The sequence below is a fragment of the Neospora caninum genome, chromosome XI (genome assembly GCF_000208865.1).
Source record: "Neospora caninum Liverpool complete genome, chromosome XI".
NCBI classification, from domain to species: Eukaryota; Apicomplexa; class Conoidasida; order Eucoccidiorida; family Sarcocystidae; genus Neospora; species Neospora caninum.
The window spans coordinates 4,805,076-4,828,358 of record NC_018397.1 but is presented as its reverse complement, the minus strand read 5'-3'; the positions used below and the strand labels follow the sequence as shown (position 1 = coordinate 4,828,358).

Genomic DNA, 23,283 nt, shown 5'->3' with positions numbered 1-23,283 from the left:
ATGGATCCGCTCATTTGGCGAGTCAAGACAGCTACATGAGGCGAACGCCTGCGGCGTCGGGCCTGTTCCTTTTCTCCTTGCTTCGGCCATGTTCCTCTGCATTTTTTCTTAAAACGTATGTCGGTCCGAGTAGTAAAATCTTCTTCAATCGGCCTCCCGCCCTGTGAACGACAGCATGGATATGGAGTTCCCTCGCAGGCACAGCTAGTATGCAGGACACATGGCCTACCAACGCTAGCTTCAACTGGACATGTCTTCTCCGTGGGGCCGAGCTTTTCACGATGAACAGACGGGTTCCATTTCTGCGACGTGTACAGAAAAAGTGTCATATTTGCGCAAGGGCTATCGCTCGCTTCTCGGAGTCGTGATGGCCCGACATTCCCGCACATGATGGTGTCTCGAACGACGGAGGCCGGTGAGCAAGAACCTAGCAGCCGCTGGGCCTCTCGCCGCACGGTTCTAATAGGGATTCGGGAACTCCTGACACGGACAACCTTCCGATTTTTTCTGGCACTTCTGCTGGCTTACTTTTCATCAAAGTTTACTGCCGGATTTGTGGCTCCGTCCGGTCACGATCAATTCGGGAATCTGCCTCAAAGAGAAGGGTCCACAGGCGACGTGGCGACGTTGAGTTACGGTGACCTTCAACCGCGTCCCAACTCTGTGGATGAGGCTCTCATTTCTGGCTCTCCTCCAGAGAGGCGCCGTCCTTTGTTTGCTGCCCAAAAAGGGTTTTGGGGCCGCCAGCAAACGCGGCACACTGGCTCCGGGTTCCCAACCTCATTCCCGGGGACGAATCGGCATCTATTGTTTCCGGCGAGACCCGAAGCCAAGAGAGTAGTGGTTTTTGATGACAGGAGTCAAAAAGAGGGGAAACCGTCATTCTCGACCGGAAACCCTTCCATCTCAACAGACAAGTCTCCTATCCTACATGGTGCTCACGCGCCGTTTGCTGCAGGGAACCAGCCCGCTTTCAGTCAGCAAGCGCGAGACGGGAGCGGCCGGGAGTCAGAGAATCAGGCATATCGTCTGGCAGGAGTCGGTCCTGCAGCACGTTTGGGTCCACAGCTGTCTGTAACTTCATTTCTCGAGCAGAACTTGAGGGTCGAGAGCGAGCGCCGCGCCGCTCTCAAAAATGGTACAAGCAGCTTCGCCCCCGGCGAGCATCCCCCGTTTGAGGTTGCCACTGTCACCAACGGAAACCGTCAGCCCCCTCATGCGGAGAGCATCAAGGAATTCTGTTTAATGCTCGCCTCTTCGGCGAAAATGCATATTTCCCAGTTTGTCTCAGAGTTTCTTGCTCCGTGGACAAGGCGAATTGTGGGCACTTGTCTGTCAACCACGTCCTTCATTTCTTTCATCCTCCTGATCGTATATCTCTATTTTGCGGTGAGGATCTTCGCGCTTTGTCGGGCACTGCGGCTGCAGTCAGTGCTGAATTCGGGCAGAGCTGCGCGGAGCCGCCGGACACGAGCGCTTGCCAAGCGGCCCACGCGGTTCCCTGAAGACGGATTGGATACGGAATGGATCTTGAGAGGGTGGCAGGGCACAGCTCTGACCGCTTTGAGCGGTTTCGGTGAGCCATGGGAGCATGTTATTTCGAAGGCGGCGGCAGCCAGGAGGGAGCAACGGAAGCTCCAGGGTACTGAGAACCCTCTCCTGGGTTGTTCGGCCGACAGATCGTCAAAAGCCCACGCAGTGGAAGACTGGGAACAGTCCGCCGGGGCAGAAAACGTCGACGGTAGCAAATGGGGCGGGTCCCGCTGTTTCGAGGGCCCAGTTAGTCTCCACTTCTCGTTATCACCCTATGGAAGCGATTCGTGCTGCCAAACGGTGTTTGGTTCCCCCCACCATCAGACGGTCAGGAACGCCCGTGGTGTTTTGGACATGCTCGAAACTCGGGAAGGCGTTCCAGGGGAAATTTGCAGTGGCGACTCACTCGATACACATGAGGAGCCAGCGTTCGAGCTAGCTGCAACCTACATGCAAAACCGTACATTCGTGTGGTGGGGCTCATATTTCGTGGCCGCGTGCGCATTCATCCTCCTCGTGCTTTTAATGGCCTTGGAAGCGGATCAGCGTTTGCTGTCGAAAGCCTTCCTGGCGGTGGGAGGAAGTTCACAGTTGCTGCCGTTTTGGAGACTCCTAGCGGCAGTGCAGTGGATCAGTGCTCTCTGCCTGCTGCGTGGCATTCTGAGCGATTACAACTACGCCACCAACGGGGCGTTCCACGGCAGGCAAAAGTTTTTCCTCAGTGTCGTCATTTGCGTTTTATCTCTCGTTTTCCTGTCCCTACTCTTTGGTCGTGGACCTTCGTATCCAGCAGAGTGCCTCGGTCCGCTCCAAGCACTGCCTCCGTCTTCTGCAGCCGGCCCGCCTTCCCCGGAAGAGTTGTCGTCGCCAGGCACGAAAAAGATAGGCGGATACAGTTCTCGTCGTGAAGAGGGAATAAATGCAGTCTCCCATAGAGAGGAAACACCACTGTCTGCCTTTGAATTCATTGCTCCCGAATCCGGAGCAGTCCTGGACCCATACACTTACGGCAGGGCGACGCTGCGGGCGTCGACTGCTGCCGCGGGTGACGGCCATGGTTGGCCATCCCAATGCGCTGACTACGCCCGAGTTTCCTCTTACTGGCTTGGCCTTTCTGTTGGTTGTTACCTCTTCCTTCGGCTTGTTTGCCTTTGCGTGGTGCTCTCCCTCGCCACCAGTGAAGAAACGTTCCAGCAGAAGAGAGATTCCCAGGCTACAGTCTCTTTTTCTTGGTTGGTAAGCGCCACCCCCACCAATGGGGAAAATGAAATTGCGGGAAGCCACAGGCTCTTTCCTTCGGATAGCTCGGCATGCTTGCCGTGTTGACGTGGCTCATGTGGCAGCTAGTGCACCGGGAGACAAAAACGCAGTACACAGCAGCCTACCTCTCTCATTCCAGTCCCTCGCCTGCAACGGAGCAAGTAAACAAACGGTGATGCTGCGCGTGGTTCGCCGTGTCACGTTTTCTGCCTATTTAATGTATTTTTTGCGTCTAACCAACTGGGGACGTTTTGCCACCGAGCAGAGGCGCCCTGCAAATTCACTGTCTTCGAAAACGTCGCCAGGAGCCTTTTCTTCCTCTGGACGGCCCCACCGTATCCGTTTTTTCGCTGTGATAAAAGAATGAGACTTCACAATGCAGTTGCGTTCGCAATGAAGCCTATGTATTCCATGCATCTGGTATCCCTGCACTGGAAGCTAATGTAGCCTCCAGTCCTGCACGGCGAGAAAGGTTCGGAATCTCCGTACATCAGCAACGGTGCTTATCGCACTTTGAGTGTGTGTAGGGGACCAACTGTTGAAGCCACTGAAACTCGTGTTTTCCACTTTTCCTGTGCAGGTTGCAGGAGTTTCCTTCGCATTCGTCGACTTGTTTCCGTTCCCGCTACTCGCGCTGCTGTCCCAGGGGCCGTCGACGCCCTGGTTCCCCGTAGAAGGTGTCGACATTTTGTTGTGCTCTCAATGTCTCTGTCACCTCTTCTTCTTTAAACACGTCCAGCGGGAGCTGCACTACGCGACGCATTCCTCCATCAAAAAGGCCATCCGAAAGATGCAAGAGACTTTCTGTCTAAAGAGTTTTGACTAGCTGGCCAGCGAGGCGCGACGGTTGCTCAGAGCGTGGCACGTGCTACTCGTCGCGTCCTTCCCTCGACAAAGCCCTACACACACGTGCTGTGCTTTTCCAGGTACCTTGCCGTGCAATCTTAATACTTGCAACTGCTCCCGTGTGAGGCACCCATGAGCTCGGTAAACGCTTTCCTACTTGAGCACTCTTCAGGCATAGGCGGCGCTGCTGCCGAAGGTGTCCTCTCCAGTTCTGTGGAGCGTTTCGCTCCTCATCTACACGTGGTGAACGCCGTTATGACACGGCAAAAAAACACACCCAGGCCTCGATAGCGACGCTGCGTGCATGCATTTCGTGCCACATGTACCTTTTTCACGCCTTGCCGTTTGTCCCGGCTCTCCAGAGCTGGGTCGGATGGACAACGGCTGTACCTACGCTGCTCGCTGGCATAAACAGATCGTGGTGCATGTACTGACGGCCACCAGCCATCCCGGTTCAGTTTGCACAAAGTTCACTCTTCAACTCGATGCAGTGCGCCGAATCCACGAAGCTTGCAAGGCAAACTTGCCGGTTTTGTACAGACGGCGGCGACCGGCTCCCTGTAAGTCTGATTGATGGAACACAAGACTACGCGTGCTTCTCGAACGGTGAGTGTGCGTGGCGGTTTCCTTTTGCGAGGCAACACAGGAGCGGTGTTTGCGGCGACGCCGGCGCTTCAGTGGAGCATTATCGTGTGGTTTGAACACGGCGATTTCAGTTAATGACCACGCAAACGGTAGACCGACTCCCCACGAATCATCCCGGGAGCGGCCGCGTTGCATGCGACCTTAAAGTGGCAACACTGAGACACGATGCACCACTGTCTAGCAATTGATAAAAGGCTTCTAAAAACACACACTCGATGGCGGTGACACGAGTCCGCAGCTGGCCCAGAACAAAGTTGAACTGGTCAACTCAAGCACACCATCTTTTGTCCTATGTTTGCATAAACAAAATTCCTAGATACGCACATACATATCGTACGCACGACGGTGTCGCTCCTGCGGGAAGTTCGTCTCGGTCACCTGCTTCGCTTGTCGTCGAGATCCGCCATGTCCGGCTACTTAAAGCGTCCAACACACGGGACAACCCCATCCCCCCGTATGGGGGACTTGCGAAGGACGTACACGACAACCGGAACTCACTGGCACACAACGCCTTAGTGGACTGCACCCGTGAGGAGGAGGTTGTACCGTTCCTGGTCAATTTGCCCGGTCCGAAGAAGTTTGCTCAAATGCCTTCTGTAAAGAAAGCTCGGCTTAGTGAATTTTTCCGCGTAGTCCTTGGTCCCGGCGAGAGTCACAAGTACTGCTCCCCAAGCGAAGGATGTTCCAATATACTGGAAGTAGCACCTGCATTTGTCTCGGCCCAACGCCGGGAAGAGCTTCCAGAGCAGGCCCATAGACATAAACGGCAACATTTTGTTGGGCCGGGAAAATGCCAAAAAGAGAGGCCTCGCAAAACAGAAAAGCTTCCGAAAACAAACACGCACAGAAGGACGAAAAACCGACGTCAGAAAGGGACGCCTGGCCGGCCGAAACGTCCTAAACCGCTAGTACTGACCGCACAAACCACCCCGAGAGGCACGGTGTCGTTCAAAGAAGGGGATAGAAAATGCGCAAATACACAGCCTGGGAGCCTTCCCTCTACAAGAAACGCAGACAACGACTGTCTGTGGGAGCTGTTAGCTGAAAATGAACCATGCTTTGGTCGTCGTTTGTTCTGACGTTTTCGGCTGTCCTGTGCCGGTTCTGCGCAGAGCGTACGAAACGCATGCACTCTCTCGGGTATTTTTTACGCGGGATGATGGCACAACACCCAACAGCGTAAGAACAGGCACGCGCTAGGCTGTCGATTTCCGTGGCGCGTTTTTGCACTGGTGCCGTGACCGTGCGTCTCAAACTGACCCACTTTGCTAGCTAGTGACTCTGCGTTGACTGTTATCCGCTAAGCTACAACGATAGTGGTGTTCCTCGCGGATAACCAACTGAATGTTCATGACGGGAGAAGCGGCAGAAAAAGAGTTACGCGTAGATTGCTCCTTCTCTTGCAGGAACTCGCGGTCTCGCTGTGCCGCCTCGCTGGCTTCGCCCACGAAATCGCCGTCTCTGAGCTTTCTTTCTTCCCAAGCAGATCCGTCTCCCATCTCTGTGTCTCTCGGTAAACCCGTTCCCCTGGCTTTCCCCGGTTGTGTGTAACCCGAGGCACGCGTGGCTCGTCTCGAGTTCCATGGCTCTGTTTTCTTCCTTGCTGCTAGCTCGTCATCGAAGCCTCTGGCCACATCTTGGGCGCAGTTCAACCTGTTGTGGATCTCCCAAGTCTCTACCGCGTGATCAGTCTAGTCAGCTGCATTCGTAGACTTGTTTTAAGGCCTCACTTCGTCATGTGTACCTAGAGCAGGGGTTGCCGAGGGATGAAGGCTCACGCAGTTTTGAGTTTTGCCTGGTGAGTGGCGCGTCTCCTTTGCGTGAAAAGATGAAGTGGCTGTCGGCTCGGCGTTCGGTCTTCCCGCAGATGGGATGCGTTGCCTTGGTGTTGCTGGCCGCAACGGAGACACTTTCCTTTGCCATGGATTGGGTTTCAGCTGCGGAAAATGTGCCGAGCACCGATGCGCCGCGTGAAGGCGTCCAGGTGGGAGCGGCACCGAGGCGGCTCTTGAGTGAGGGGCTGTCCATGCTTGTAATGCAGTATTTGCTCTTTCCCGAAATGCGAGAATCTCTCGTTGATTTGGGAAACAAAAGCATGGAAATCCTCAAGGGTGGAGCCACGTACGATGTCCTTTTAGAGTATTACCACGATCTGCAGAATTGCGTCGTCGTCTTTGATACGCTCTACGACGGGACGCATTTCGGCTTGGTGAACCTTGACAAGATCACAATCACATACAGCCATGTCCAACACCAAGGCGTCATCGATTACGAGGAGAGCAGACGCGACGCTGTTGAAATACTGAAGCAGAAGCAGCGCCACCTTCAAAAATTCAACCTCCCCAGAGGGTGCATTGCGGATGACAATTCCTATTGGGTGGGGTACTGCCGAAGTGAGTCACCGCCGTGTTACGTAGGACGCGTCGAAGTCCATTTTGCGAAGGGTGAGGCAAATGAGCAACCCATTCCGCTCGAACCCGTTCCGTATGAGACGTTTCTCACACAGTTGGTAGACAGAGAGGGCATGGGCTTCTACGATGTTGAGGACATCGTAGAAGCGGAAACGCCGTTGTTCCGCCTCACCTGGGACCCAGAAAGGTGCTTCGTTCACTACAGATACCTCAGTGACGATCCGTCAGCAACAAAGTACTACTGGATTCGAATTCGACAGGCCTTTCGAATCGACGTGAAAAATCCGGAAGACAAGTTCGTTAGGAAGATGTCCGCAATGGGATCGGACTGCGGCGGCGAGGGTCCGGCTGACTTCTCTGTGACGCATAAGCGTCTTGATGACGGCAGTTACAAAGCGATCTTCCGTGCACGCCGCCTCATGGACTACGAGCCCCGCCACAGCGATACGATCGAACTGAAGAAGGCGAACCCGCTCCTTCCAGTACAGGACTGGGACCCGGATATGGCCGAAGCCGTGGACTTTATTGACTTATTCCCAGATTCCGGCGCAGCTGCTTTCGACATGTTAGTTAAGGAGCATTAAGGCAGCCGCGCGCGCCTAGAGAAGACAGCCGCCGTTTTGCAGTGACCAGACGGTGTGGAGCGGGGCGATCGCATTCTCTCGCATTTTTATTCTGGTGGTCTGTCTTACGGCCTCATATGCATATAGTACCGGTAATCCTATGCATTACTGCCTGTGCGTACGTGCTCATCCACTCTTCTTTTTATCATGGACGTGCTTTTCTGAGAGAGGAACGGCGGGCCATTTGATAAGATCTGCAAAGGCTGCCCTGATATGTGTCTCGGTCTTTTGCTTCGCCGTGAGGTCCGTTCTTTTTAAGGCAGGTCAGCGTCATTCGTTGTTTCAGGGTCAAGAGCCAAGGTGGCGCGGGGGGGATGGAGACCGACGTGTCTTTTTGTGGGTGCGCGCACCCGCGTAATTCGCAATTTCCAATAGCCCCGCGAGTTGCGGAAGAACTCAAATTGACTGCAAAATTCGTTGTTTCTTTCCGGGTTCGAAGGGGCACAGAAGCTCGTAGCCAGTCAACGCGTAGCTGTAGAGAGGGGCTGTGGGAAGGTTGCTCTCTTTTCTGGAGCGGAATGCGAGACCAGGTTGTCGCACTTTTTTATATGGTGTACCACAGAGTTAGGTTCTAGAGGAGAACACCAGGGCAAATCAATCCTGGAGAGCCTTGCGTCTACTTTTCCTAGACATCTGAAGCCCTGCGAGCTGACCAGTTCCCGCGGGCGAGATTCTCGAGAAAATCTGAAGAAGGGTGTGGTGCGCACGCATAAGTGGCAGGAAAGGCCATCTGCGTAAAAATACACTTTCGATTCCATACTCGCGACGACGTCACCGTCGATGGGACACTCTCAGCATGAACTGTTGATGATTGAAAGAGCAGTACGGAGTTTACAGCGTCCCCGACGGCAGACGAGAGTCGGTCAAAGAGAGAATACGGGAAACTGCTTCAAAAAGAGTGTATCTTGTGATCCCGCACCTTCCGTTTTTGCTCCTGCGATCAACTATTTGAAAGGGCGACATGTGCATGGTCAGGTGATGGCGCTTTAGCGGACTCTCACCAGTCCTCTGTCGTCGCGTGCTTCCGTTCGTGCCGCAAAGAAGCTTCTTCTTTGGGCGTGTCGTCGAAGGTACAGATGAGGGGGTTTCAAACGTGGGTTTCGTTGGGCATTGGAGAGACAGGTGATCACAGATAGCCGCTGGGCTGTCTTGTTTCTCGTTGGAAAATACTGGCTCAGTATATTAAAGCCCGACCGGACGGCTTGAGGAAGAACCGTGTCTACCGCGTGAACGGAAACCGCCAGGAGTTTGGAAAGCGACCATCGCGGTTCGAAGCCGAATTCTGCGAGCCTCGTAGCTCGTCAGCTTCTCTCCACTAGTCACTTCCACGTGATACACATGTTTCCTGCTTGCCGCCAGACGCTCGTGGGGGCGCACCAGCGAACCCCCCTCGAGGCTTTCTTACTTGTTCATAGTAGCTGCAGGCGCACGTGTTCGAGTATCGCGGACGGATTCACGCTCACGCAGCACTACGATCCATTTATAGATCACATGCATATTTCTTGAGCAACACAAGATGTGTGTACACAGCAAGACTGCCAACTGGAACGTTTCCCCCTGCGCTGCATCCGCTACACTGAAATCGTCAAGGGACAGCCCTCCCAGCTTCGGGAGAGCGTGTGTCTTGGGGGGAGAACTGATCCTCGGTAACTCCACGACGTGGCCTTGTGTGTCGTTCCACAGATGCGCGCCGTGTGTTTTTCCGTGCATCCAGCGATGTACGTGGATCAAACGTCGGTGATTCCATGCGCGTTTTCTGGCTTTCCCTGCTAACTGGAGGCGAGGGCCGGGTCCCTTCCCGCTTGCATGCACCCCTTTTTTTCGCCCCAGATCGCTCGTTTCCGCACTCGGCTTTATAGAGATACCGCGTCGCGTGCGGCGCGGCGAGACACCCGTATAAAAAGGCCGCAGGGCTGCCGCATGCTGGCCGCAGAAATCGCGCCGCTTTACAGCATCCGCACATCGACAGGCGGCCAGGCGCGGGGTCTGTGTCTCGTTGCGCCCCTGGCTTCAGAGGCTTTCGCGGCGTACCAGCTCCGGCTCGCTCGCGGGTGCAATTCTGCCGAGAGTGAGAACGTAGCACACGCGGACAGGGTTGTCGTCCGCGACGGCGACGTCGACGGTCATGCAGCAGGCCCCGACCTGGTGCACAGCCCATTTCTTGGCGCGAACGCGGAGCCTGAGCAAGACGGTGTTGCCTTTTCTGGCGAGAACAATCGTGGGGTCGTCGTCCGCTCTCAGCTCTTCTACTTCAGAGTTCAGTTCCTCCAGCATTTCGTCGTACGGATCGAGCGCCACGTCAAAGTTCTTGGTCAAGATGTCGAGCGTTTGCCAGTTCCTCCGGACCGTCTCGTACTGTCGCTCCGAAGCGAGGCCTCTCTCGGCCTCGCCTGCCTTCCCCGAACTGGGCTCCCGCCCTTCCCGCGGAGACGCCTCCGTGAGCCCCCGCGCCTGAGCCGCGTCTTCCTCCGGGCCGTGCGCCAAATGGAAGGAGAGGAACATGGGCACTTCCGTTGGGTTGACGACGCCGATCTCGACATCCACGAGGCCTTCGAGGCCGGTGCCGTCGCGGATGCGCGGATACATGAGCGGGAGGAGGAGCGCGGCGGCCGAGTTCAAGCGCAGCGGAGGCACCGCGTTCGGACTCACTTGGCTCTTCACGACGAACTTCTGACAGACGCGACAGCGCTTCGACTGCCGCGTCAGGAGGCGCTTGCGGGTCGGGTGCAGTAGCGCGCCGCTCATTTCCGCCACGACGGTCGCGTTCGGGTTCCGCAGCCGCTGCTCCACCGTCGGGAAGTCGTCCACAGTGGCCTCGTCGACGCCGCCCGCTTCCCGCGCCCGTCCGACGCCGCCCCAGACGTCGTCCGGAACCTTCACGGGGGCGAGGTCTGGAGTCCTGCGGTCGACGAGCACTTGGTTCGCGTTGAGCGGCTCGAGCGCCTTCGTCTCCTCGGCCGTGAAGTCCTCGTCGGCGTCTTCCGCGTCTTCGCGAAACATGTCTTGCTGCAGGCGGCGGTTCCAGTCGAACTCCGAAACGACCTCCCGAGTCGGCGCGAGATGTTTGCCTGCGACCAGGTCCGCGAGGCTCACGCGCTGCGGCGCCGGCTGGCCGTCTTGCCGCACGTTCGCCCAAATGTCGGTTCGCGCGATCTCTGCAGTTCGCTTCGCGAGCATCTCGTCGACATCCGCCACCCGCCACGTCCGGTCCCGCTGCAGGCGGCCGAGGCCGCGCCCCGGGAAGTTGCCCCTCGCGGCGGCTGCGGCGAAGAGTAGCGCGACCGCCTTGTGCTTCACTCGCGCTTCCAGCTGCCGCGTCCGTTCCCGCTCCTGCGCCGCCGCCTGCAGAGCCTCGAAGATCGGACTGAAGCACCGCCGGATGCGCCCGCCGCGCTCTTCCGCCGTCCCCGCGGCGGGCAGCAGCGCGGACACCCGACTCTTCATGTCCAGCGGCCTCGAGCTCCACTTGCAGGCTGTGCAGGCGAACACGTACTCGAATTTCTCGCCTGCGTCGCTCTTCCCGTCGCCGTTCCCTCCGGCCGACCGGCGCTCCGCCTCTTCTGCGTCTTCTTCGCTCGAGATCGACAACAAACTGTCGCACCGCTGCGGGCCCAGAGTCGGTGCGGCGCCCTCGGCGACCAACGCGTTCGCGGCGGCGAGCGCCTCGCCTGCGTCGCGTCCAGTCTCCGCGGCTTCGCGCGGCTCGCGCACGACGCCGAGCGTCGCGAAGCAGCGGGGACAGTCGAAGCACTTGGTGCAGCGGCAACTGCAGGCGAGGGCTTCAGTCTGGGGCATGACGTCGAGGCAGGCCGGGCAAAAGTACGACTCGATTTCAACCGAGAGATCCTCCGGGCCCCGCACCGCCCGACACGCGTCACAGACGTACGCTCGCGAAACGGGGATCACTGCCTGTCGGGTCTGGGGAAGCAAAAAGACCTCCGGCCGCCGCGTCTCGGGAAGCGGCCCGAGCGACGTCGGTGCGCGCGGCAGCGGCGGAGGCACCGGGAGCGGCGGAAGCTCCGAGGCAGGGCCGTTGCTCACGTCGCTGTCGGAGTCCGACATGGCGAGACGCCAGCTGGAGATCGGGCAGTGGACGAGAGACCGCTCGACACCTCAAAGGAAAGCCTGCCGACGGACAGGAGGCCTGTTTGGGAGGCGAGGTCCGGACGGGAAACGCGCGCGACTCACGAAGGTTCGCGGAACGAAAACAAGACGGAAAGAAGTGGAACAACAACAGAACGCCGCTCTCCTGTGCGGGACGAACAGACAGTCGGACGACGGAAACACTGGGGCAGAGGGGGCCGCACACACACACAGCCAGAAAGGGGAGACTCTTGAAGTCAGACGACACCGAGACGGCGAGCGAGCGGTCCCGTCGCCAGGCGGACTTCTTTCTCCGTCTTTCGGGCCGGAGGACGAGGCGCAGTTTCCGTGCGGGCGCAGGAGAGGGGAACGTTCATTCAAGAGTTGCAGGCGGCTGAGAGGAAAACATGAGACAAGGGGATCTGTGCTCTGGGCCACCAGAGGATGCCGAGCTCTGAACGGAACTTTCGTGAGAAGTCACACGATTCGACGCGTACACCGCGGAAGGAGACAGGAGACTCGGCGGAGAAGGCTCGCCGGACAAACTCCTCAGAGACAGTCGCGCGCCCTTGGGTGAATTGGGGGGCAGAGGCGAGAAACTCGGTCGGGCGCTCGTTTCCCGAGAGAGCTCGACGGACACCTCGTCCAGGAGCTGCTCACGCCAGGAGTCGGGGAAACACAGCAACGCAGCTTGAGGTCTCCGGCTGTCTCTTTGCGACAGACAGCAGCGGAAAAGACGGTCGGAGCGCGCTCGAGAGAAAGGAAAGTGGGGTGCACTCGGACGCAGTCTCCTGTCTATTCGCCATTCCAGGCCACGTTTTCTTGTCACCACTGGGCGCCTTCGGCTCTCTTCTCTCTTCTCCCTTGCCAAGCGCACTTCTTTCTGTCTATGCACGCCCAGATATATACAGAGATACACCCTTTCGAAAGCGCTGCACGCCGTCCTCTTTTGCCACACGACCGTGGCAACGAAACGCCCGGTCTGCGCTACCGTGTCCTCCACAGCCTTTCGCGTCCGTTGCTGCTCGACGGCCCTGTGCTTTAGGGTTACCTGGAGAATTTGCTGAACCCGAGAAGCCTCGGCGGCACAGTCGAGAGCGAAGGACGAGTGAAGGATGCTTCCGACCTCGAGTCCGTCTGCCGGCACAGACCAGAGCGACACGAGACGCTGGGGTTCAGGGGAGGACAGACTCGGTTTTGAGGCACAAGAGCTCCTCACAGGAAGCCGCGAGGCTCGAGACAGACACACAAAGCCCTTTGGGCAAACCGTGTGACTGGTCTCACGGTCTTCACGGGAGCGGATTTTCCCCAGCGAAGGTGCCCAGGACGAGGAACTGCCCTCAATGGGCCAGCATCAAAAAAAGCTTCACTGGGTGTATGTACAGCCAGGGGCGGGGAGCAAACGACGCACCAGGGAGGAGAGCTGCTGGGACGTGAAGAGCCCGGTAGTCGGACGTGAGGAGCGTGACGCTACCCTCGGTCAACCCCGCGACGACCAAGGAATGCTGGCGCAGGCTCCTCTCTCCTGGAGGGAAAAAACGTAGAATGCGGACAACGCATTCCCTGTTGAACAGCCCGAAAAAACGGCGGAGCACGAAAACACAGACAAAAAACACAGCAGAACACGCCGCCTCGCCGGACCGGGGTTTTTGAGGAAGGCGGCCCAAGCCGCAAGAAAACGGAGACACCTCGTGTCTCTGTCGCGTTCGCTGGTCCTTCCTCTCGCCTTCTGCGGTTCTGGCCGGGAGAGCGGGCTCAGACATCTGCAGGTTTCCATCTTCATTTTGATCTGCTGTTTTTAAGGGGAACCGGAACGCAAGTCTCATATAAAGACAGACACGCAGGAGCCTGTGTGCTCCACCGGGCCAGCCACCGTAGGCGGTGTCCGAACAGCAGAAAGAAGCAGAAAAGGAGCTGACCGGAGGCGCGCCTCGCTGCTGGGCAGTCCAAAACGCGAGAAAACGGAGATGCTCCCCGTCAACACGGTTCTCCGCCGCTACAGCGGCCGCGAAGCTGAAGAGGAGGTCAGAGGGAAGGCCTGTGGAGAGCAGAGCTTTTTCCTTTGAGTCGGCCCGAGCCTTTAAATTTGAAGAACCAGGGAGACAAAGACCAACGAGGAAGCAAAGGCAGCAGGCACTCTGGAGATGGTGGCCAGCACGTGTTCGCTTCCCTGGCACCGTGACTGTCTCTCCTTTGATGCGCTGTAGATACTCCCAAAAACAGTTCCTCTCACCTACCTTGGTGCGCCGGTCGCAGCATTCTCACGGTGGAACGTCCGCGCGGCCTCTGGCGTCACTCAGGCCCAGAAAGCCGCGTGGCGCGAAGGAGATGCACTCGAGCAATTGAACTGTGTCCTCAGCGAGGCGAAACAGATGTCGCTGGGGGAAGCCAGAGATTCTGTCTCCTTTATGGGAACCAAGTGCTTGTATTCTGAAGAAGAATGACGAACGTGTCTATGAAAAGATCCTCAGAAACTTCTTCACTACCCGATTCGGAAGCTGGCCACCTTCTTTCGCGTCAATGTCACGATTTTCCAGCTCGCCTGCGGACGCCGCGACCAGAGAACGTGCGTATGAGTAGCCATGTATCTTCTTCAGAAACGGGGGGACTGCGTTTACCGAGCGAGTGGGTGGCCGTTGTTCATTTACATTGATTTGCTCGCGCTGAGCGTCACTCCGCGGCAGGAGCCTCTCACCGGGGACGCAGGAAGGACGCGGTGCGCCCCGGCAGAGCTCGGGGAACGGCAAGCACGAAGACAACTTGATCAGTGGGAAATGAGAAGTGTGACAGTGCGTACGATGCGCTCCACGAATGTGGCGAGGGGCGTTCCGCCGTACGCGAACGGGAGTCACCGGTCTTGACAGGATTGTAGCGTTTGTCGCGAGGAGTCGACGGGTAACGTGTGTCGGGTCGCGGAGCCCTGGAAGCTCTCGTCCTCTCTAAACAGATCAGGAGAGCGACGGACACTCCGAGACAGCAGCCAAGGAATACCGAGACCGCTGGAACGGCCTGTGCGAGACGGAGCGAACAGAAGACAAGATCGAGGGACAGGGAGGGTCGGTCCTGGCGACGAAGTGGAGCACGATCTGACGCAGGCCCCGTTGTTACGAAAAAACGATGCGGGGGCTTGTTCGACGCCACGAGCGCTCAGAAGCTGAGCGAAAAACAAGTCAGCTGTCACGCAGACACCGCAAGAGAAGGCAAGAGACGGTGTGGACACGACGCGGCCGTTTCCATCTCGCTGCGGGCCGATCTTTTCGGACGACAAATGCAGGCAGCGGGCGAGAGGCGAGGCACAACACGAAAAGGACGGCTTTCGCCTGATTCTTTCCTAGCGACTCACGAACTTCAATCGGGGCTGCTGTCCGGGTGTACGTACAGTTCACGTTTCGCACTTGCAGTGTCGTCACCGGCAGCTGCAATTCGCCGAGCTGTTCTTCCGCTCGACATTTCCCCAGCGCCCCCCTCCCATATGGCTGGCCTTTCTGTCCTGTTCGCTGTCGCTCGCCAAGCGTGCGGCTCTCTTCGCTTTTCTCACGAGAGGCTGTCTGCCGTTCCTCCCTTCCCCCTCGCATGGGAGGCTCGGAGCTTCCGTCCGAACCGAGGGTTCTTCCGACGCATGTTCGCTCCTTCCTTTCTCCTTCAACAAGTTGCTTTCTCTCTCAGGGATCGCGTCCTGAGAGACTACGCCGAAAGCCACCGCGCCCCGGCTGCTGATGGCGCAGAAGTGTGCGACCGTGTGCGACTCGCGCTCTTTTCTCCGCTACCCGTTCGCTGTCTGAGGCACCGCGCTCCGATTGAGTCTTTTCGAGTGCGTGTTCCTTCTTTTTTCCAAAATCCGCCTTGTCTTGAAAACACTCCAGCGCGCGTTCACGCCGAATCGCCGCGCCCCTTGGTTTCCCTGGCCAGCCGAACTCGCGATCTCTTTCCGTGCCCGTCCGCTGAGATGTTCCGGCGCGCGCAGACGTCCGAGTTCTTTCCAGCAGGAAACGAGGAAAACGGCACGAAGGAAAAAAAGGGAAGAAAGAAGGCACTCTTCCTTGACCGGCTGTTGGATATTCCCCACTCAAACGTATAATTTGAGCCTAGCCAGGCGCGCGACTCTCAGTCCAGCTCCCTGCCTCGGGCTTCGCTCGCCAGAAACCTCAATAGTTGCCTCTCGCCCCCTGCTCTGCAGATTCGCGCTGTCGTCGCACCACGAGTTTCCTTTCTTTCCTCGACTCCATCTTCGCCGCGTGCATTGCTTTCTCGTCCTCCTATAAGAGAGAGCGGCCCTCGCAACTCTCTTGCCGCGCAGCTGTGTGGACAAACTCGACTCCGGCAATTCAGGCCTCTCTGAAAGCCCCGCCCCATCTTCGTTGCAAAGGGGGTGTGCGTCGAGTCGAATGAAGGCAGTGCAACAAGGGACGAGGCCTGCAGGTCGCGTATTTTCTCCCCGCTCTCGCGTGGTCGGAGTCTTTTCTTCTGGAATTAGAAGGCACTGAATGCTTGTCTCGCTCATTCACTTCCCCCGTAGACGGGACCTCGCACGGAAAACCCGCCACCGCTGCGTTGCTCGTTTGGGATAGAGACAAAAAAACACGCCAGCCGGCACCGCCCTGAGATGCTTCATATAGGCCTGTTTCTGCGGAAAGAGAGAAGGCCCTCGCGCTTCCCCACCTCCCTCGCAGCGCACTACGAAGAGTTCTCTGTTCGGCTCTGAAGAGCCACCCAAAAACGCTCTCCCCTGGTAAAAACAGATCACTTCTGACGTTTTGATTCCCCAGGTTGTCGCACGCCCTCTCTGCCGCCGGCGCTTCTCCCCAGCGGCGCTCCTTTAGATCCTGGTTCCGCTCTCCGACTCCGTCCGTTGTCTCGGCGCTAATATTTCTTGGTCGCCGCCTCTCCGGCCGAAGGCGGGCGCGCCTTCTGTTTTCCCCGCTCGCGGGCGCGCCTTCTGTTTTCCCCGCTCGCGGGCGCGCCTTCTGTTTTCCCCGCTCGCGGGCGCACGTCTTCCTCCGGCCGAAGCTGCCTCCACAACCGCCACAATGGATGCAGCGGCCGTGCTTGCGCCGCCGTTCGTGTGCGACATCCACCACGACAGGCTCGAGTTCCGTTCTCTGACGAGCCGTATCCAGCTGACTTTCTCGTGCTCTTCCTCGTCCTCAGCGAGTTGGTGTTTCTCTGTTGCTGCGGAGGCTGCGGCACAGACTTCTCACGCGAGCTCTCCCCTTTCTGTCTCCTCTCCCAAGGCGAGCGTGCCGTGCTACGGGCTCTTTGGAGTCACTCAGATCTTTGGTTGTGCGTACGTGATCTGCATTGCGTCTTGTCGTCTCCTGGGATTCCTCGGTCGGGCGCCGTTGCTCCAAATCGTCGCGTTCCACCTCGTCCAAGTCCCCCCTTCGTCTTCTTCGCCTGTCTTCTCGCTCGCGACGCGGACCGTTCGCCGCCGGCGCTTCCTCCAGTCGAGCAGCAACTTCCTCGTCGGCGCGACTGTGACCATCACTTCTCGGACGACCGCCCCTGCAGCGCGCATCGTCGAGGAGACCGCTAAGCGCGACGGGGGCGCATCCGCCTCCCTTTCCGACCCGAAACGATGCGACGCGCACGCGGAAACCAGCACAGGTCGCGCGGGCCTGCGCCAGCGGAAAGAGACCGCGGAGCCAGGATCAGCGAGCTCAAGTCCGGCGGGCGCCGCGATCGAAAGCGAGCAGCCGGCGCCGCCGCCTCCAGGTGTACGTACACCGTACCAGGCCGTCGCGGAGGAGTGGCTGACCCTGTTGTGCGACGGCCTCTGCGAGGGAGGCTTCTATTTCTCGCCTTCCTTGGACTTGACGAAGAACCTGCAGATCCAGCTCGGCGGGGCCTTCCCGTCTGACCCTGGGGCGGCGCAGACGCGGCACAGAGACGGCGAGAAAGGCCCAGGGAAGCTGTCGCCGGCTTCTTCCGTTTCGTCTCTGCCTCCTCTGCAGGCGGCAGAAACGGGGACGGCGGGCAACGCGTGGACAGACCGCTTCAGCTGCAACCGACATTTCTGCGAACCCATCACCAAACAGACACCCGAGGCGGTCCAGTTTTGCGCGCAAGTCATCCAGGGGTAAGACGCTTTCAAAGTGCCTCTTGCGCCTGGGGCCCCGACGTATGCTGGAGCCCGTCACTCCCGACCCGCCCGCTTGCCGCGCCTCCGTGTCTCTGGGCCGCGTTGGGACTTCTTTTTCGCCTGACATTTTCGCGCTCAACAGACCTCTCTTCTTGTCGTCGCTTCGGAAGATGCCGTTGCTGTCTTCCCCCGATATCGCTTTCGTGCACATGACTCTCTTCACTCTAGACTTCGGCGGGCGAGGATGCGCAGGGCTTTGGCTGCGCGCGCCGCTCCCGAGTCCGGAAGGCCTTTTCGCAGCCGCCTCAGCTGTCTCGCCGCTCCCCCGTCTCTCTGTTCCCTCCAGCTACGTCGGCGTAGGCGTACTCGCGTACTCCCTCGAATCGTGCACCCAGCTGTGCCTCGTCTCGCGGAGAGACAGCAGTCGAGCAGGCGCTCGGTTCCACAGCCGCGGAATCAACCCGGCAGGTAGCCTTCAGAAGCTCTGCACTTGCTCTTCTTTCCTTCTCTTCCGTCAGTGTATATATTGGCCCAGCCTCTTTCCGTCTCCTTCTGCATCTCCTGGTCCGTCCTCGCGCTCGCCTGTCTCCCCCTCTTTCGTTCATCCTCGGTTTCAGGTGTGCTGCGCCGTCTCCTCTCTCTCTTTCTCTGGTTTGTTCTCTCGCCCTCCCCCTGGGCCTCTCGCGCTTTCCCGCGCCCCCGGTCATCGGCTCTGTATGTGTGTGGGTGTTTTGTTTCGCGGTTCAATTCTCTCAGGAAACGCGTCCAATTTGGTGGAGACGGAGCAGCTTCTCCTCGTCTACTCCTTTCGAGGCGCCTCTCCGCTTCTCTCCCCTGCTTTCCCTTCTGCGCAAGAGATGCCTGCCTCGCAGCGCCTGGCGCAAAGAGGCGCGCCTGCCGTCCACACGCGCGGGAACGGGCGCGTGGATGTCTTCTCCTTCGTCCAAATTCGCGGCTCCATTCCGCTCGTTTGGAAGCAAACGCCGACACTCAAGTGAGGAACGCACAACCGAGCCAACAGGATTCTCCGCAACGGCCCGTGTCCTGTGTGAGCGGAAGGAATGTGAGAGGCAACTGCCAGGGACACCAGGCGAAGAGAGGAGGAAAGAGAAGGGGAGAGAAAAGAGAAGGGGAGAGGAGGGAGGGGGAAAGAGAATGAGAGAGGAGGGAGGGGGAAAGTGAATGAGAGAGGAGGGAGGGGGAAAGTGAATGAGGGAGGAGGGAGGGGGAAAGTGAATGAGAGAGGAGGGAGGGGAAAAGAGAAGGAGAGAGGAGGGAGGGGGAAAGAGAGGAGAGAGGAGGGAAGGTGTTGTCTTCTGCGAGAGGAGGGAAGAGCGGGAGAGCGAGGAAGGCAGACTGAACCATGCCTGCGTGTTTGCGAATCTCGATTCCTTTTCGTTTCGTCGAATCCCCGCTGTGCCACGCAGGTGGGCACCTGTACCGTGCATCGTGGGAGCGGCAGAGGAAAACGGCGCGGCTGCTACTCGCCACTTTGACGGCCTTCTCAAGTGAGTCTGCCTGCGTTTGTCTGCACGCAGGCAAATCCAGACGCAGACGAACATGCATCTCGACCTCTCCGTTTATCCTGAGCGTTTCTGCCTTGCTCGAACTAGAGCTGTGTCTTCTCGAACCTACCTTTTGCTCCCCTGGACCTCTCTTCGCCTCTTTTCTCTCCCTCTTTATCTCTCTTCCTCTCTCTCTTCCTCTCTCTTGTGTCTTTCATTTGCATGCGACTCTGGGAGGAAAGCATTATCGCGGATAGTGCGGTGATCTGGTTTCGCCTTTGTGGTGTGCAGGAACTACGGACCAACAACCGTCGTGAATCTGATCAATAAGAAGGGGAGGGAGAAGGTACAGAGCATACTCGCTGATGTCGAACTATGAGAAACGAGAAGGGGGAGAACGGGAAGAGGGCGAATAGATGGAGCCTTTGCACGATCTTCATAGGCAAATAGGAAACGGTAGAGTGAGAACGCGCTACCTGCTTACGCACCCAACGTATACATCCATGAGTGTATATCTACATATACAAATATATATATAGATAGATGTAGATATAGATATGTATATATGTATATATAAAGAAAGAGGGAGAAATTCACCACGATAGTGGCGGTCAAGGGGAGGAAGAGTACTGTAAGCTTTCTCACCCGGCCCTCCCCTAGGCAACGTGATGTTCGAATACTTTTTGTTTTTTCTCAGCCTCTGGGCGATCTCTTTGAGCGCGTTGTCGCCCACCAGGAATCCAAGGATCTCTCCTTCATTTGGTACGCTCTCTCTTGTATTTCTTTCCTCTCGCCTCACTTCTGGGTCTCTCTGTCCTTTTATTTTCCCGTTTTGTGATGTCTGCTTTGCGGTTCTACCCTCCCTCTGAGTCGCTTTGCTCGTTGCTGCTTGCTTGCCTGTCGCACTCTTTTGCCGCGCTCCCTGCTCCGATCTGCCTCCCTTCCGGTGTCTCTTTTCCTCCCTTTTCGCTCTCTGGGCTCCGCGTGTGGACGCTTCGCTTCTTGAATGTTTTCCTTCCTGCGCTTCTCGCTTCGCAGGTTCGATTTTCACCACGAATGCTCGAAAATGCGCTGGCATAACCTCTCGCGTCTCCTCGATCAAGTGCACCAGCAGCTGAAGCAACAGCGGCACTTTCACGCTGTCTGTACAGTGCCCTCAGAGGGCGACGAGGTATCGGACGCCCGTGCGAGCGGCGAGTCGGTCCCAGGGAAATCCTTTTTTTCTTGGCACGCGCCGCTCCGATCTCTGCCCGGATGGAAAAAGACGGAGGTAGGGACCGCAAGAGACTCTCCGTGTCTCTGCGCACGCTTGCCCAGAAGGACTCCCCGCAGAAACCCGCACCTGACGCGGGTGTACTACAGACACCTGGATGGACATGTGAACCTCCAGATCTTGTGGCGCATGTGGATGCCTGTTAGCGAGCACGTATTATGTGTACACCTTGGTGTGTAAGACGTTGCATGCATCTCGTCGTCAATTTGTGCATTTCCGATCATTTTCGTCCGGATTACCCTCGCCCTGCCGCTCTCGACTGGCTGTTAACCTGCGGCTCCCATGTGCATATGCGTCTCCATATATTATATGTGTACTGCATATCTTTATGTCTATATATTTACATGGATGTACTGATTTGCCTTTATAAAGAGATGCATACATGTCCACGTACGCAGAAGTCGGGCTGCAGACGCTCGGAAGTCCAGCCGGAAACCGCAGGACGGTCTGTGCACCAGATTTCGAAACGGTTTTCTTTTTCAGGTGTACAGCCTCCAGCGGGGCGTGTTTCGAGTGAACTGCATCGACTGCCTGGACCGAACGAACGTAGTGGAGAGCGTTTTCGGAAAGCGCGTCTTGGCCCAAGTCCTCGCGACGCGCATTTACACCCCTGCGCGTCTTTCTCCTCAGGTGAGGATGATGGAATCGGCAACTGTCTCTGTCCTTATGGGGCGAACATCCAGTTTTCCCGGCTCGCCCCATATGCAAAAAATACGAGTAAATGGCGACGCGCGCGGGATCCGGCGTCTGTTGCAGCTGACTGTAGAGACACCCTAAGCCCCAGGAAAGAGACACGAAGGGGTCTGAGTTGATTGCAGAAACCCAAGGCGGTATCTCGTAGACGGAAGGACGAGGAAAACACCTGGATTTGACTCCGCTCTCTCCTTTTCCCTTGCTCTCTTCCCGCTCCTGACGACACGTATCTCTGTCCTCTGGCGCCTGGGTTGTGCCTTTTCTCAGCCCCCCGGGTGGTTTTTCTCTCCGTCTTGTCCTTTTGCTTTTCTTTTCTTTCCAGACTTCCTCCAGTTCCTTGCTCTCGCAAGGCTCTCTCCTCGAGGGCCCCGATCGCCTTGCGCGCCGCAAAGGCGGAACGAGCGACAGAGGCGAAGCAGAGAAGGCGGTCCACGACGCAGGTCCCCAGCCTCTCGCACCCCTCCCTTTCACGCCTCCGGAAGGCGACCAAGTTTTCCGGAACCTCTGGACAGACAACGCAGACGCTCTCTCTCTTCTCTACTCCGGTGAATCCCAGACAGGAGCCACACGCACAGAAACCAGAATCGCACGTGTCTACACAAAACTAGGTGCACGCTCATAGACGCACATGCAAGTTCATTTACATGCGTATATATATATATATATATATATTTATGCAAGTGTATACTCTGTGTATGTGGATGTTTGCGGCGGGCACCATGCAGATTCAGACAGGTCCGCGCGCATTCGTGAGGAGATATCTGTTGCTTTGTGTCGATGTCGCGGAGATTAGAAAGTGCCGCACAAAAAGTGGACTTTTACGTCGGGTCTCCCGACCTCGTACAGTCTCTATATATAGTTGTGTGTGTGTGTATTTCCGTTCGTGCATATCTTTGTGTCTATGCATTTTATGCACAACGCCATGCACGCCAAGACGCCCGTGCTTGTGTGTGATATGGAGTCGCGCGCCCCGCCCCGCTGTGCGTGTCTGTGGATCTTGCGGGCCATGTCCTTCTGAGTATGGACGGAGAACGGAGGGCTTTAACACTTGAAAACCCATATGCGGCGTGCTTTGTCTCTCAGGCACTCCCGCTCTCAAGACCGACTTCACGCGGACTGGAGTGCGCAGCCGCTGGGGAGCGTTAAGCGACGCTCGAAATTCCCTTATCAGGTACTCTCCCTTCTCTCACTCTGAGAAGCCCCGAAAGAAGCTGAGGCACGTTGTGTGCATGCTTACAAGGCACGTGTTTTGGAAAGTCGCTTTTTTCGAGGAAACGTTTTCCACTCCGCGCAAAGGCTTGCCTCTACCGGGGAAGGTCCGCGGATCTGTCTGGGCTTTTTGTCGGCCATCCCGCCGCAGCTAGGCTTTTCGTCCCTGTTTTTCTTGGAGTTTCCGCTTTTTGAACGTTGCGTCGCGGCATTTACACTTCTTACGGTGTTTGTCCCCGTTTGTACCAAGTGTTCGGCGTCGATTCGCGGTCTTTGCGTTCGCGTTCCAGGTACTTCTTGAACAACTTCTTCGACGGCTACAAGCAGGACTGCTTCACGTTCTTTTTCCAGGCTGCGAGCTATCCGTGTTCCCCCTCTCTTTTGCCAGGTCGGAAGCAGGCGACGTCTCCGCCTCGTCCCTCGGGTACCGGCGTGCGGCGCGTGGTTCTCGAAATCCTTCTGTTGTGGTGTTCGCTGTTCTGCCTGGCACCCCCCCTGGTTTCTGCCCTCCTCTCCGGTGTCCATACAGCTGGGTACACGGTCACCGCAGCTCTGCTGGCTCTAGCGGCGCTGCCTTTCCGCGTCTCCTGGCCGCTCTCGGTGCTCCCCACCGGCCTCGATTTCCTCTGGGGCGCCGTCCCTGGCGGACTGAGGCCGTTCGAAGCCGGAGAGGGGCTGTTTTCCCCGGCACTTTTCAGCGCAGAGCCTCCCGGTGCCGGAGACGGTCTCGCTGAGCTGCTGAAGAACGTCGGGGGAGTGCTCTGGGTTTCCATGTTCTCGCTCTTGACGTTCGTCGCGTACATCTTCTTGCGCGCAGCGGCCGTCGTGTCGCTGCCTCAGCTGCTCGATGCCTCCTAGTCTGCACAGAGTGCCCACAAAGTGTCTGTCGCAGAGAGAGAGAGAGCGAAGCAAAGAAAGGGTAGACAGCGAGAAAAAAAAGATTGGAACATGGAACGCAGGGGACGAAACGCGAAGCGATTAAAGAAGCGGGAGGCGCCTGCCTTCCGCTTTCATGGGGTACAGACACTCGAACGTTGAAAGTTTTCGAGTCTCCTACTGCAGTCCAAATTTTAAAAACCCCAAACGCTGTGTGCAGCGACGTCTCGCCTCCGCTGTCCGCCTA

The 23,283-nt window shown here is 57.5% G+C and overlaps 4 protein-coding genes across 4 annotated transcripts; 3 read left to right on the top strand and 1 right to left on the bottom strand.

Annotated features, from left to right (window-relative positions):
- Nucleotides 1-390: 390 nt before the first annotated feature.
- NCLIV_058770 (conserved hypothetical protein) lies at nucleotides 391-3,619 on the top strand (the record flags this gene model as incomplete). The annotated part of the gene is made up of 2 exons (XM_003885433.1): nucleotides 391-2,769; nucleotides 3,374-3,619. The coding sequence occupies 2 exons, from the start codon at nucleotides 391-393 to the stop codon at nucleotides 3,617-3,619; spliced, it is 2,625 nt and encodes an 874-aa protein (XP_003885482.1).
- A 2,493-nt stretch (nucleotides 3,620-6,112) lies between these two features.
- NCLIV_058760 (conserved hypothetical protein) lies at nucleotides 6,113-7,279 on the top strand (the record flags this gene model as incomplete). The annotated part of the gene is made up of 1 exon (XM_003885432.1): nucleotides 6,113-7,279. The coding sequence occupies one exon, from the start codon at nucleotides 6,113-6,115 to the stop codon at nucleotides 7,277-7,279; it is 1,167 nt and encodes a 388-aa protein (XP_003885481.1).
- A 2,049-nt stretch (nucleotides 7,280-9,328) lies between these two features.
- NCLIV_058750 (putative dynactin subunit 4) lies at nucleotides 9,329-11,380 on the bottom strand (the record flags this gene model as incomplete). The annotated part of the gene is made up of 1 exon (XM_003885431.1): nucleotides 9,329-11,380. One exon carries the CDS (start codon nucleotides 11,378-11,380, stop codon nucleotides 9,329-9,331), a length of 2,052 nt encoding a protein of 683 aa, XP_003885480.1.
- Nucleotides 11,381-16,428: 5,048 nt separating this feature from the next.
- On the top strand, nucleotides 16,429-23,018 carry NCLIV_058740 (hypothetical protein; the record flags this gene model as incomplete). Its single annotated transcript, XM_003885430.1, has 11 exons — nucleotides 16,429-17,477; nucleotides 17,623-17,948; nucleotides 18,237-18,474; nucleotides 18,908-18,988; nucleotides 19,277-19,331; nucleotides 19,683-19,747; nucleotides 20,024-20,156; nucleotides 20,742-20,888; nucleotides 21,274-21,496; nucleotides 22,035-22,122; nucleotides 22,451-23,018. 11 exons carry the CDS (start codon nucleotides 16,429-16,431, stop codon nucleotides 23,016-23,018), a joined length of 2,973 nt encoding a protein of 990 aa, XP_003885479.1.
- Nucleotides 23,019-23,283: the final 265 nt, after the last annotated feature.